Below are 14554 nucleotides of genomic sequence, written 5' to 3'. Positions count from 1 at the left end.
GATCGAACGGCTATTAAGGACCCCCTCATTATAACCCCTTACAAAAACCCCTCATTATAGCCCAACCAGGATAGTTGTGAATTGAAGTATAATCACTTTTATAAATCTTCATCAAGAAATACTTGGGTTTTGGCCCACTATTTCCATTACCAAACGGACTTTGACATGCTTCTTTTACCCATAAAAGCTTAATTGGCCTACAACATGGAAGCCAAGCCAAGATGGGCTTGAACCAAACATTGTAGACCCAACCAAATCTCATTACCTTGCCCACACAACACAACAACAGGAAATGTCTAGGAGCCGGACCATCTAGAACTCTGCAGCTTCACCTACTCGCTCCTTATCTCACACAAGGGTTTAAGATATCTGCCCACTTCTTGCAAACAGAGCATTTTCTTCAGTCTCAGCAGCTCGACTAAACCTTTGCTCATTTTCTTTTTCCATTTTTGTTTGAGCTCTATCATGGCTTCCACTTTTGTCACTCTACCAAACCCTTTGCTGTGCAAACCTAATACTGCTTCTCTGTCGAACCAGAAGCTACTGCCAGGTGTGTTGAATTTAACTCCTTTCTTGACACTTTTCTTATGTATTTCTTGAATGTCTAGACTTTATTATAATTTGTTAAATTTTTTTCTGATTTGTTATATGGGTTTTGTGCAGGTCTGCGAAGAAACTCTTTGAGAATTAACGCAGTTTCCAAGAAATGGGAGCCCACCAAGGTATTTTTTCTCTTATCTATACTTGTTTGAAGAAGCAATTTCAAAATAGTTTGTGGTTTTCCAAACATTACATGTGGCTGTACTGCTAATTTCTACTTTTTTTTTTTTTTTTTTTTACAATGAATTATCTGGGTTTGGTTTTTATGGTGGTAATTTGTGAGTGACAGGTGGTTCCACAAGCTGACAGGGTGCTTATTCGTCTTGAGGAACTCCCCGAGGTATGCGGGTTTTAGTCATGTCAATTGAGTTTGAGAGTCTGGATTGGTAATTTTTAGTGTGTTTCATTATTGTGAATCTCAAATATCTAGGTCAATGACCATTTTAGTTTAGTGTTTGAGCTTTTGGAATGCGAACCTTGTGAATATCCATAGGATTGCCAAATGGCTTTAGTTGCAAGCAAATTGAATTTTAAATTGCTGAATGAATCTTGAGCTCTGGTGGGCTTGAGTTCAACTACAGTTCTTGAATGTGATCATGGATTTGAGCTTGAACTCTAATGGTCTGAGAAGTCACCCCATTTTGATTGGCTTGCCTTAGTTAAATGACTCAGACTAGTGGCAATTTGAGTTATATTGCCCATTGCGTGTTTATGCGGGCTGTGTCTCTGTTAGGTGGGCAATTATCTGACCGAAGTCTTGAGAGCGTTGGCTTGAACATGAGGCACATGATCTGAAAGTTCAGTCATGATTGTTGATTACGTGTGCCCTCATGTGATCAAAGAGACAAAAGCCACCCCATTTGATATGAGGGCTAAAAATCTTACATCCCCCCACCCCCCAAAACAAAATCTGTCTTAGTTATGAATAAGTTTGTAATGGTGTTAAGCGGACTTGACTAGTTATGAGTAGTCAGTAATGGTTACTTGCATCTCAGACTCTCTATTTCTTTACTAAGCCAATGTCCCAAAAGCTTATTGATCACTGTATTAATTTCTTATGACCACATTCTCCAAAGAATCTTATGAGTGCTTTCAATTTCTCAACAATGGCGAAAAATGGCCTATGTTGCACCAAGTCCTTGCTGGCTGTACTTATGACAAATATTTTTGATTCATGGTTTTTGAGGGGATGATTATCTTATGGGATTCCAATGGGATGTTTGTCTCTTGAAAATTATAAATGGGATTCCAATTGGTTACAATGGGATTCCATTCAAAATTATAAAGGTTTTTAATATTTCATTTTTTACTCATTCTTTGGCTTTCCTTTTGTATGTTTGTCTCTTGAATGATATCAAGAGGTTGCACATTGACTGATGGCGGTTGGTTGGAAACAGCGGGTTCTAAATTTGACCTCATTGTTTGCATTTTTCTTCTTCTTCTTATTAGATCATGGAGAAATATCTATTTAGATTTGAAATTCTGCATTTTTGAAATATATTGCTTTGGTGTTCCTTGTGTACCTTATCTGTTAATATTAGCATGATAACAAACTGTCTTATGCCACAGAAATCAGCTGGAGGAGTTTTGCTGCCCAAATCAGCCGTTAAATTTGAGCGGTATCTTATGGGAGAAGTATGCCCACTGTTTCTGTCTCGTTATGATTAATTTTTTTGTTTTTGAAGTAACAAGTTTAATATCAGGATCTTCTAACAAGTGTTGTTATTCTCAGATTCTTTCTGTTGGTGTTGAGGTTGGGGAAGTTAAGGCTGGAAAGAAGGTGAGCAACTAAAACATTCTCAAATAATGGCAACTGTCTTCTGGTGTAAAATAATGTTGATTTGTGACATATACTGTTGCTTAGACGATAAGTTTCTGAGCTAGTGAAGTTTTTTGTTGTTTAATGGTTTATTCAAAGTAGTGATTTATGTGCTTACCGTGTCATCTGAATTTTGAAATCCTCATCCTTTTGCAGGTTCTTTTCTCGGACATAAATGCATATGAGGTAAGTAGATTTACTTCAGTTGAAAATATTATACAGCTCTGATGTTAAGAGTCTAAAATAAACTTTGATGAAGGACTTCCACTGTTTTGTATGAGTATATTCCATCACATTGTTAACCTGTGCGTTGTAACTTCTCGACACTTAAATGGCATAGAATGAACTTATTTACTTAACAATTGTCTTGTTTCATTGCTATGACATCAAAATTATCAACTATCTAATCTCGGTTGACTAGCATGATTGTCTGATACAATCATAGCTTATTTTGTGCCTGGTCCAGAGCATGCACTATTGTGTTCAGCATTGCTGACACAAAATTGGCACACGTTCTGTATTGACTCCCATGAATGGCTGACTGTAAAACAAGTTGCTGACATTTTTATCTTCTTTATAAACTGAAGTCTATGTTGTGCAAATGGCCTATGGATTGTTGCATCCAATGGGTGCATATGGATGCTTGCATTATCGATTGACATTTTCTTTTAATGATAATGCATTTTTGACGTCTCAGGTGGATTTGGGAACAGATGGCAGGCACTGCTTCTGCAAAGAGAGTGAATTGCTGGCCGTAGTTGAATAAAGTTTCAGCTACGGGTAGGTACATTGTTTTACGGGATTATTTTGTGTAACTTTTCATTGTCAAAGATGGTTTTCCATGCAGTGTCTCCAACTCCCAAAACTATATTGTCAGTTCAAATTTGTTAAGTACATGCTCTTTCTGCATTGATTGCATGGGTTTTGTATTATTTAATCTCCAATGTTGACACTTTAGAAAATATTGATAGGAAATTGGAAGGAGAGGGGAGAGGAAGGCATGATTTTACAGAAGAGGGCTGCCATCTGGATTTTTAAAAACCTTCTGAGTGGAAAGGTCTTGATCGTTTGATCAAATCCATGGTTGGGATTATTTTAAAAAGTTACAATAAAACTTAAACCGAAAACTGAAGCAGATTTGTTTGCTGTTTAGTTGGGTCAATCTGATCTAGAAAGCATCCGAAATGGAATTGGAAATCTGATTAGAGGTTTTATAGACGTTTAACCCATTTTCTGGTTGAATTTTCCCTGATATGAATTTGTTTTAGTCTTGTACCATACGTACAATTTCTCCACAGCATTTTGAATGGATCAAACAGCATATGAATCCGTCCAAAAGAAAAACAAATAGAAACACAGAAAATATAACAAAGCATTCATTAGCGGTCCCAATATCGGGGGTATCAAAATGTATAAAAAATGGGCCACGGCAAAACAGCTTATTAAAAATCTTTAAATGAAAATGAACAATAAACGGTGAAGAAATATGAAGAATATAGCTTGTATTAAAAAAAAAAAAGCGAAGAATATGAAGAAATTTTATTTTATTTAATTTCTCAGTAATCTTCTCTTTAAAGAGAGAGAAGTGGAGATGCAGGAGAGGGTGAAGCACTTGACAAAGACTGGAGAAAAATATAAACAATTTTGGTCAAGAACTCTTCTCTGACTAGGTATGGACCCAAATTCTTCTAGGAAATTAGGTATAGATCCAATTCTTCTAGCATTGACTGGGTTTATATCCTGCAGTGGATTTTATAAATGATGCCCAGCGTCTAAGTACATTCTTCTCCTTGAGAAGAATTGAGATATTATGGAGCTTTACAAGTTCAATACTCCAACTGTGTTTTTCTCATATTTTTGCATGCATGCTCTTATTCTTCACTCATGCCTTGGCTTGAGGATGAGTGGAAATGAGACCGATTGGCTAGCCTTGCTTGAAATCAAGGCCAGGATAACTACAGACCCTCATGCTGTATTGACTTCATGGAATGAAACCATGCATGCACTTTTGCAACTGGCATGCACTCAAAACAAAACAAAACATAAACATGCCTTCTTCTTTCTCTTGGATTATTATTATTATTTTTTTTATCGAACATACTAAGATTTAACTTTATGAAATAAAAATATTAAAAAAAAATTGTGATTGTTATTACATGATAATTGATGATGAATTTTAGTTATAAAAAAAATTGTTTTATGACATTAAATCATGAAAATTATTTTTTTAGTATTTTCATATTAAAATATGTGAGAGCTCCAGTTTTAGTTTTTCGACCGGTCTTGACTGTCAGTTTTGTTTTCTCATCTTTGTGCGTGCATGCTGTTATTCTTAATTCATCTTTTAACTTGAGTACCGAAAGTGATGAGACGGATAGTCTGGCCTCGCTTCAAATCAAGGCTAGAATAACTGATGACCCTTTTGGACTCATGGCTTCATGGAAGGTGGTTGAGGTCTGATTGAGCGTGTAATTTGGGAGGCAAATTTCACTTTACTAATTAATCACAGTTTAAAAAAAAATTAATTTTAAATATATATTTTTTCAATTTTAACATAATTTTAACGGAAAAGATTATATTTGCTAAGGCGGGAATTAATTTTAAATATATATTTTTTCAATTTTAACAAAGATTATATTTGACATGGCCACATTGATAAGGCGGGAATTAAATTAGCTGATGAAGTAAAACACAAGGGTCATTTCAACATTTAAGCCTTTTAGTTATTTGTAGCATCTTTCTTATGTGAAAGCAATAAAAATTGGGTGTATTTGTGGAAAGCCCAGTAAGTTTCATATTTGTTTGATAAACAAAACCGTAACTATATTGTTTGATTATTTTATAGAATTTTATTTAATCTTCTTAGATTGGATTCGCATATTTTTTAGAAATGACTTAAATGCTAAAATAGTATCTGTGTTTTAGTCCGTTGGCCAATTTAGTCATTATGTTTTCAATTTGGCTAATTTGATTCCTGTGTGTTTGGCATAGTTAGTTAATATAATCGAATCCGTTAGTACAATTCCTCAAAAAAGAATTTAAAAAAAAAGAAAGAAGAAACCCATTAGTCCAAAGTTGAAGTATAGGTATAGCCCCCAGATTTGCTACTCTGGTTTACGTTATACCATGGATGGTTGCTTGGTTGGATGGATTTTTCTGTTTCGTCCCAAAAAACTCCAAACACATAACATCATGGACATGGGCACCTCTTAGAACCATTGAATGTTTTTGTATGGCCGATCCAAACGACATCGTATTCACACTGTGCTCACACGCAAAGACAAGCGTGCCATTGCTGTCAACTTTGACAGACTAAAAGTCTGCAAATTGAGCCCACTTTGAAACGTGGATATAATCAGATTGCGTGTGGATATGCATGGCTGTACAATATTGAATTCCAAGAGGCTCTGCTTATAAATTGGATTGTCCTCAAGCTGCTAAACAAGGCAACCACTGCTTAGCCAAATTTAAAGTTGATGGGGATTTATAAGTTCTTTCCCTCACTCTCAGTTGTGTTTTTCTCATCTTTGTGCATGCATGCTGTTATTCTTAACTCATGTCTTTCTTTTTCCTTGGGTACTGAAAGTGATGAGACGGATAGTCTGGCCTTGCTTCAAATCAAGGATAGTATAACTGATGACCCTTCTGGAGTCATGGCTTCATGGAACCAAACCGTCCAGTTTTGCCATTGGCGGGGTGTCACGTGTGGTCGTCGTCACCAGAGGATCACGGGGCTGAACCTGGAGTCCTTGAACCTTACAGGATCCATATCACCACATGTCGGGAATCTGAGTTTTCTGAGAGTCCTTAATCTCCAAAACAACAGCTTCAGCCATGAAATCCCACCAGAAATCGGGCGTCTGCACAGATTGCAAGATTTACTATTGAACAATAATTCACTTGGTGGTGAAATTCCCTCCAACTTGTCAGCTTGCTCACAACTACTCCAAATTGATCTCGGTCACAATTCGCTGGTAGGAAGAATTCCTGAAGAGCTTGGCACCTTGTCAAATCTAAGAATACTTGTAATTCGCTACAACAACCTCAGAGGAAGTGTCCCATACTCTTTCAGAAACTTATCAACCCTTGAGGTGCTTTCTGCATCTTCTAATTATTTGAATGGGAGCATTCCAGATATTTTCAGCCAGCTGAAAAAATTAACAGAGATTCGATTCGCGGACAATTCTCTGTCTGGTATGATTCCATCCTCCATCTTCAATCTGTCTTCTCTCATAAGATTTTCTCTGCAACTAAATGAAATCCAAGGTACTTTTCCCTCAGACTTAGGTATTTTTTCTCCAAGTCTCCAGTATTTTGATATTGCTTCTAACCAATTTAGTGGAACTATTCCAGTATCAATATCGAATGCCTCAAGTCTAGGTCATCTAGGAATGCAAGGAAACAGCCTACATGGTAAAGTCCCATCTTTGGCAAATTTGCATAAGCTTGAGAGATTTTCTCTAACCTCTAACAATCTAGGAAGTGGGGGACTTAATGACTTGAGCTTTATCTGTGATTTGACTAAAGCCACCAATTTAAAACACCTAGGCATTAATATGAACAATTTTGGGGGTGTCTTACCTGAATGCACAGCAAACTTGTCTTCTTCTCTTGCACGGTTCTACGTAAGTGACAATAAATTAGTTGGAAGACTCCCAAATGGGATTGGAAATTTAGTTAAATTGGAGAGCCTATTTCTGTCTATGAACCAATTTTCTGGTGAAATCCCTCCTGCTCTAGGCAAGCTTCAAAACTTATACCAATTAGATTTAGCTATAAACTCTCTTTCTGGTGAAATTCCATCCTCTTTCGGAAACTTAAGTCGATTAACTAAATTATATTTGGATGACAATAACCTTCAAGGAAATATACCTTTAAGTTTAGCAGACTGTCACAATTTGGAAATCTTGTCTGTTCCAAGAAACAATCTCAGCGGTATCATTTCCTCAAAAATCATCGGTCTATCATCTTCATATATTTTTTTGGATTTATCTCGAAATCGTTTCACCGGTCCCTTTCCTCAGGAAGTAGGAAAACTTATAAATCTTGAGTATTTAGATATTTCCGAAAACATGTTTTCTGGTGAAATTCCATCAGGTCTTGGTAGCTGCATAAAAGTAGAAGAACTACACATGCAAGGAAACTTCTTCCAAGAAACAATTCCATTGTCTTTGGCTTCTCTAAGAGGTATTCAAGAATTAAACCTTTCTCGTAACAACTTGTCTGGAAAGATTCCAGAGTTCTTGGAGAGCTTTAAACTTCTCCAATCTTTGAATCTGTCGGATAATAATTTTGAGGGCATGGTGCCAGCCAAAGGAGTTTTTACAAATGCAACTGCCACATCAGTTAGAGGAAATGGTAATCTTTGCGGGGGCCTACTTGAGTTTCATTTGCCAAAATGCAAATTCAAACAACCGAAAAAGGGAGGATTAAGCCTAACCTTGAAATTAATAATCTCTATTGGTTGTGCTCTTCTTGGAGGAACTTTTGCATTTACTTTTTTGTACCATTGTTGTGTAAGGAGGGACATAAAGGATGATAGCTCTAGTGGTTCAGAAAAATTTATACGGTTATCTTACCAAAGTCTTCTAAAGGCTACCGACGGATTCTCCTCTTCCAATTTGATTGGTGCGGGCAGTTTTGGATCCGTGTACCAAGGATCACTTGACCAAGGTGAAACAACAATTGCTGTCAAGGTACTCAACCTTGTTCATCCTGGAGCTTCAAAAAGTTTCAAAGCTGAGTGTGAGGCCTTGAAAAACATTAGACACCGTAATCTTGTGAAGGTACTCTCTGCCTGTTCTGGTGTTGATTATCATGGTCATGACTTCAAGGCCTTAATTTATGAGTACATGGTTAATGGGAGCTTAGACGAGTGGTTGCATCCAGTTCCCACAGTTGGTGAGACAAATGAAAGCCCGAGGAGTCTAACTTTTTCCCAGAGGTTGAACATTGCTATCGATGTCGCCATGGCATTGGATTATCTACATCATCAATGTGAAACGCCAATAGTTCACTGTGACCTCAAGCCAAGCAATGTTCTTCTCAATGATGATATGATTGGACATGTTGGCGACTTTGGGTTGGCAAGATTCCTCCTGAAACTTCCTGATAGCTGTTCTGGTAATCAGTCAAGTTCCCTTGGAGTAAAAGGAACAATTGGTTACACTCCTCCAGGTGAATACTCTGTAATTAATGATTTCCCAAATCTCTCATGAGTCGTTTAACTTAATTGTTTGAAACATGAATATTCTGTTTTGAGCACCTAGAATTTATCTGACGTTTTAGATTTTGTAAATGCAGAGTACGGTATGGGAAATGAAGTCTGGACACAAGGTGATGTGTATAGTTATGGCATTCTACTATTGGAATTGTTTACGGGAAAAAGGCCAACAGAAAAGATATTTCAAGGAAGTGTAAACCTTCATAATTTTGTCAAGACTGCTTTGCCTTATGAGGTTGAACAGATTGTGGATCCTGTTCTGGTTCAAGAAAGAGGGGAAGGGATCATTAGCACATCCAATAGTCTTAATGGAGATACAAGGGCTTTCATCAATATTCAAGAAAGCTTGATTGCCATTTTAGAAGTTGGTCTTGCTTGTTCTGCAGAGTTGCCAAGAGAACGATTGGACATTTGTGATGCTCTGGCAGAGATGTGTCGGATACGAAACAAACTTTGAGCTGAGTAGAACATGTGAATAAAAGCAAACTGTCTATATGCTCCATAGCATGTAACACACATTGTTTCCTTATTTCAACAACCACATTATTGATTTAGCCTTGAATTGATTTACCCTGAAAAATGTGAGGCTTGCTAATTCATTATTCATGCTGCTACGTACAAAAAGAGTTCATAAATGTTTTATACAGAGAGCATATGCATGAGACATTGGTTAATTTTAAATTTGGAATGAAGGCTATTATGTGGAGCTGGTGTCAAACAATTCTCAACAGTAAGATCACCGAGCTTATGCATGAGACATTGGTTAATTTTAAATTTACTCTTGATCAAAGCATAAATGGTGAGATACTGGTTGCTGACAATGTTGCCTTCACTTGTAATGTGTTGTAGCTTTTCCTTTTAATTTCAATAAAATTTTAAGCCACTGATTTTTTTTCTTTTGAATGAGACAGGAAGAAGATAAGAAAATTTTGGGCTTGGGTTTGTGGTGTGCAGTCATATACTTTTCCCATTCTTCAAAACTAGAATTTGATACATCTTTTTTGTAGAATAAATTTTCCAGCACTGGTAGGGCGGCAGATTATAGAATAGTCACTAGTACTTTTTGAGAAATAGGCCGGCAGGAACAAGCTTAAATAAAATCTTGTATCTGTAAAAGGACAATGGGATCACGACATGAGACCTTACAATTATAAATTGGAGTCTCCCCTCCTCACGCTGCTACACAAACACATTAGCCAAATTAAACTGATATCATGGGGCTTTACAACTCTATTTCTCTTCTGTTTTTCTCCACCTTTTGCATCCAAGTTCTCATCCTTCACTCAACATGTCTTTCTTTGGCCCTTCCCGGAAATGAGACAGATCAACTAGCCTTACTTGAAGTCAAGGCTAGAATAACCAGCGACCCCTCTGGAGCCCTGACTTCATGGAACAAAACCAACCACTTTTGTGGTTGGTATGGTGTTACATGCGGCCGTCGTCACCACAGGGTCACCAGTTTGGTCCTCCAGTCCTTGAAACTTGCAGGCTCTATATAACCCCATGTTGGAAACTTGAGCTTTTTGAGACACTTAATCTCGATAACAACAACTTCAGCTTCCTCCACAAATCAGCCGTCTGCGCAGATTGGAAGATTTAATCTTCGAATAATTCACTTGGTGGAGAAATTCCCACCAACTTATCAGCTTGCTCCCAACTGTTAAGGATTTATTGTGGCGTAAATTTGTTAGTAGGAAGCATTCCAGAGGAGCTTGGCACTTTGTCAAAGCTAAGAGTGCTCATATTTTCCAAGAACAACCTTACAGGAAGTATCCCATATTCTTTTAGCAACTTGTCATCTTTTAAGATTCTTGAATTTTCTGTAAATAATTTGAAGGGGAGTATTCCAGATATTTTTGGTCAACTGACCAATTTTAGGTACTTATATGCTGACCGTGGGAGCAAATTTTCCCACGAGAATATTCGGTTAGGAAGATTCCCCTTTCTTCTTTGCCGCATCTTTCTCCTTGCAAAATAGAACAAATAAGAGGACCATACCCTGGGGGTGTTGGCCAAAGGCCCTTCGATGCCTAAGTCAGTTCAATCGATCCGTAGAGAAACGATAGCTAAAATAGGGTACGGGATGTGTTTATAATATAAATCGGGCTGCCGGAGCCTTATGTAAAAGAGAGAGAGAAAATAGGTGGCTAGGGTTTGAGAGGAATTTTATGTAGAGATTTTAGTAGTAGTTCTGACGTACCTCATCCTTGTGCGTAACCAAGTATTTATAGTGGCCTTGGAGAGGTTGGTGGGGTTGGTGTAGTTGGTGAGGTTGGTGTGGTTGGTGTAGTTGGTGAGGTTGTAGTTGGTGAGGTTGGTGTGGTTGGTGAGGTTGGTGTATTTAGGGATTAGAGATTTAACCAAATCCCTAATTAAGGCGAGGATCAAGTAACCCCCAATTTGATTAGGTAATTCCCAATTAGGTTAGGTAACTCCTAATTAGGTCAAATAATTCCGAAATTGATTGGCCTAATTATTTGACCTAGGGTTCATGTTTAATTTGGTTCCCACAAATGCCCACCGGCTTCTGCATGGCTCGTGGTGGCATGTAGGAGATGTGAATCAACTATTGGGCTGTCCATTTGTAATTGGGCTTCCTTCTATGACTTGGGCTTCTTTTGTAGATTGGGTTCTCAAATGGAGTGAGCTTTTGACTGTTCTTGGAGTTGGGTTCCCAGTAGAAACGGGCTTGTGATTCCTTCTTGACCTAGGATGCCCAACCTGTGTAAATGCATGGCTTCTCTTCACTCTTCTTCACATCGCAAACTTACTTCTCTACTTTCTAGCTTGAGAGAGATCTTGGAGAATTTGTACTGCTTGTCGAAGAAAGGAGTCGTCGTGCATCCTAAGGTAAGTCGAGCATGTATATTTCTTTTTCTTTGTCTTTTCTTCTTTTTTGCGGTGAAGGCCAGCTGGGGGAAGTCAGGCTAGTTGTTGTCGTGACATGCGATGGTTGGCAATGGGCGGCAGCTGTGGTGGAACAGGTGCGCGCAGATGGACTAGCTGCTGCCTTATCATCGCAGGTCTGGGCTAGAGCATGCTGGGCCTCGCACATTGCAGGCCATGTCAGCTGAGCGGTATTGGGAGGAAGTTGGTGGTATGCCCCCTGCCCAGGATGTTGAGAGATGGAAGCATAATAGTTCAGACTTGGATGACCTGCTGGCTGGGCAGGAGGAGTGTTCTACCGGACTTTCCTTCAAAAGGGAATGCTGATGTCAAGTCTTCAAAAAATGAAGTTGTGACTTTGCTGGCGAAAGACGTGTCCCCGTTGAGGAAGAAGCCAAGGATCCCTTATGCTGAGAAGACTCAAGTAAGAGCGGTTCCATCGTCATTTGCCAGGGTCAAACATCTCATTGGTGTAGATAGCAGGATGGTTGGTGGTATGCGCGGTGTTCATGGTGTTCTACTCGAGCCTCATGCTGACAAGCTTGAAAACCATGATCTGCTTCTTGGAACAGCTTGTGCCTGATCTTGTTCTGCCGAGCGTCAAAGAGATGCAAATATTCCTCTTTGAAGTTCGAGTCATTTACATCAGTCAAATGATGAAGATCGAAGCGGGAAGTCTGCTCATGATCCAATTGTTGAGTCACGAGTAGTCAATTGTGAAGTTGATTCAGCATAATTGACTCATTTGGAGGTGAGGTTGGCGGAGGCTAAAAAGACAAGAGAGTCATCTGCCCGGGCGAAGGGATCTTCAATGTTGGCAGTTGATCCCAAAGTGAAAAAGTCCAGCCCTGTAGGGGATACATGCGTGTTTGACCTGCTCAAGATGAACTTTATATCAAACCTGTCCTCTTGTGCTGAGTTGGTCTATCACATCGGTCAGGCCGACGATTTTGGCACCTTCTTGAGTATTTCCTTGGAAAATCAAAGGGAAACGACATTTCATTTGCTTCAAAAATGATTGGTTTTTGCGTTGAGAATATCCAGAATTCATCTGTTGTTGCCCCCTCTTCAGCTCAGCTCAGCGAGCTGGAGAAGAAGAAGGTTAAACTGGCCAGCAAGCTTTTTACCGAGCAGGCCTGTTATGAGAAGAAGACGTCTGATTTGAGGGCGATGATATTGAAGCTAAAAAGCTCCCTTGCCGAAAAAGATTCTGAGGTTAACTCTTCTGCTGCTGACTTGGCTAATCGAAAAGATGCCTTCTTTCGTCTCGAGCGCAAGAAGGGTGATATCTCCCTCATCTATGACAAGCTTCTGGCTAGAGTTCGCGCTCACCATAAGTCTGCAGAGAAATTCAAGTTTGAAGCCACCATAGATGCGTACAAGTTGGGCTACTTGCACTGCACAAATGGGATGGCTTCGTTCTATGCAATTGAAGATGGTGACATTGAGGCGCTCTGCTCGAATTGTTCCTTGTGCAAAGTGAGCAACTTAATGTTGTGAATATGGAAGGGACCGAGGAGGCGGTAGTTGAAAAGGATGAAGCAGAAGAGGATGTAGCCGATGAGATGGCAGCAGATGTCGCGGAGCAGGTAGGTGGAGCTGCTGAGGGCGTGGCTGATCAGGCGGATGCTGAAGATGCTGTATATTATGGGTTTCCTGTCGGCGTCTCAGAGTAGATGAAGACTTCTTTATTTCTTTCCAGCTTTTGTAGTCCGCTTTCTTGTTTAAAATATTTGGTCCTGTTTGACCATCTTTTTGTTGAACTCAGCCGGTTAGTCACCTTGCTATGGAAATTTCAGTTGCTTTTTCTAACTTCAATTCGCATAGTGATAGTGTTTTGTGAACTGCTTTAGCGTTTCTGGGTTGTGGCATGTCCGGCCTACGTCCTATGGCGTGTCGATGAGAGTGGCCTGTTTGACCTACGTCCGGAGACGTGTCGATGTGTGTGGTCCGTTTGGCCTACGTCTGGAGACGTGTCGATGAGAGTGACCTGTTTGGCCTACGTCCGGAGACGTGTCGATGTGTGTGGCTCATTTGGCCTACGTCCGGAGACGTATCAATGAGAGTAGCCTGTTTGGCCTACGTCCGAAGACGTATCGATGAGAGTAGCCTGTTTGGCCTACGTCCGGAGACATGTCGATAAGTGTGGCCCGTTTGGCCTACGTCCGGAAACGTGTCGATGAGAGTGGCCTGTTTGACCTATGTCCGGAGACGTGTCGATGTGTGTGGCCCGTTTGGCTTACGTTCGGAGACGTGTCGATGAGAATGGCCCGTTTGGCCTAAGTCCGAAGACGTGTCGATGTGTGTGGCCCGTTCGGCCTACGTCCGGAGACATGTCGATGAGAGTGGCCCGTTTGGCCTACGTCCGGAGACGTGTCGATTTGTGTGACCCGTTTGGCCTACGTCCGGAGACGTGTCGATGAAAGTGGCCCGTTTGGCTTACGTCCAGAGACGTGTCGATGTGTGTGGCCCATTTGGCCTATGTCTGGAGACGTGTCGATTGCTTTTGTGAACACTCTATTGGAAAGAGAAGCTTGAACATGTATTGAAGTCTACTTGACTACATTGCTTTATTGAACAAAAGAGATGAGTTGCAGGGGTAACATCAAAAGTAACTTGTCTTCAATGGAGGTGAGGGAAGCCTAGCCGCCTGCTTGGAGCAGAGCTGATAGGCGAGGAGCTTTGTGGATAGTACCTTCGGAGGTGATGGGCATTTTGTTGTCTTAGAACTTCCTTCCCTTAAAATATGATGTCGGGATTGTCTTCTATGACTGGGTAGCATGTGACAGCTTGGGAGACCTGCGCTTGTCGCTTGCATGATCTTTCTCTTATGCTCCTCGGTGGTCAACTCGGGCTTTTAAAGTCGGCTAAGATTGTGCTGATCCGTATGACTTTTTTCGTGGAGGTTCGTTGGCAGCTACGTCACGATATTTGATTTGCTAGATAGCCTCCCTTGCAATGAATTCCGTGCAATGGCCGTCTCCAACCAGTTCTTTGAGGTGCTTTTTCCAGGAGAAGCAGTTATT

The 14554-nt window shown here is 39.9% G+C and overlaps 2 protein-coding genes across 3 annotated transcripts; both read left to right on the top strand.

Moving 5' to 3' along the window:
* The first annotated feature begins 229 nt into the window (after positions 1-229).
* Positions 230-3356, top strand: LOC117620297 (10 kDa chaperonin 1, chloroplastic-like). The gene is made up of 7 exons (XM_034350460.1): positions 230-550; positions 664-722; positions 890-940; positions 2170-2235; positions 2333-2380; positions 2576-2605; positions 3117-3356. Exons 1-7 carry the CDS (start codon positions 466-468, stop codon positions 3183-3185), a joined length of 408 nt encoding a protein of 135 aa, XP_034206351.1. The 5' UTR covers positions 230-465; the 3' UTR covers positions 3186-3356.
* A 2522-nt stretch (positions 3357-5878) lies between these two features.
* LOC117619745 (probable LRR receptor-like serine/threonine-protein kinase At3g47570) lies at positions 5879-9222 on the top strand. 2 transcript variants are annotated; one of them, XM_034349769.1, is made up of 3 exons: positions 5879-8596; positions 8723-8755; positions 8878-8966. In XM_034349769.1, the coding sequence occupies exons 1-3, from the start codon at positions 5896-5898 to the stop codon at positions 8880-8882; spliced, it is 2739 nt and encodes a 912-aa protein (XP_034205660.1). In that variant the 5' UTR covers positions 5879-5895; the 3' UTR covers positions 8883-8966. The 2 variants fall into 2 exon arrangements, with proteins under 2 accessions (XP_034205660.1, XP_034205659.1); XM_034349768.1 differs by having other exon boundaries at positions 8723-9222.
* The last annotated feature ends 5332 nt before the right edge of the window (positions 9223-14554 follow it).

Source organism: Prunus dulcis, chromosome 2 (assembly GCF_902201215.1).
Source record: "Prunus dulcis chromosome 2, ALMONDv2, whole genome shotgun sequence".
Classification (NCBI taxonomy): domain Eukaryota; kingdom Viridiplantae; phylum Streptophyta; class Magnoliopsida; order Rosales; family Rosaceae; genus Prunus; species Prunus dulcis.
Note: the sequence above shows the minus strand (reverse complement) of the source record. Positions and strands in the feature narration are given on the sequence as shown.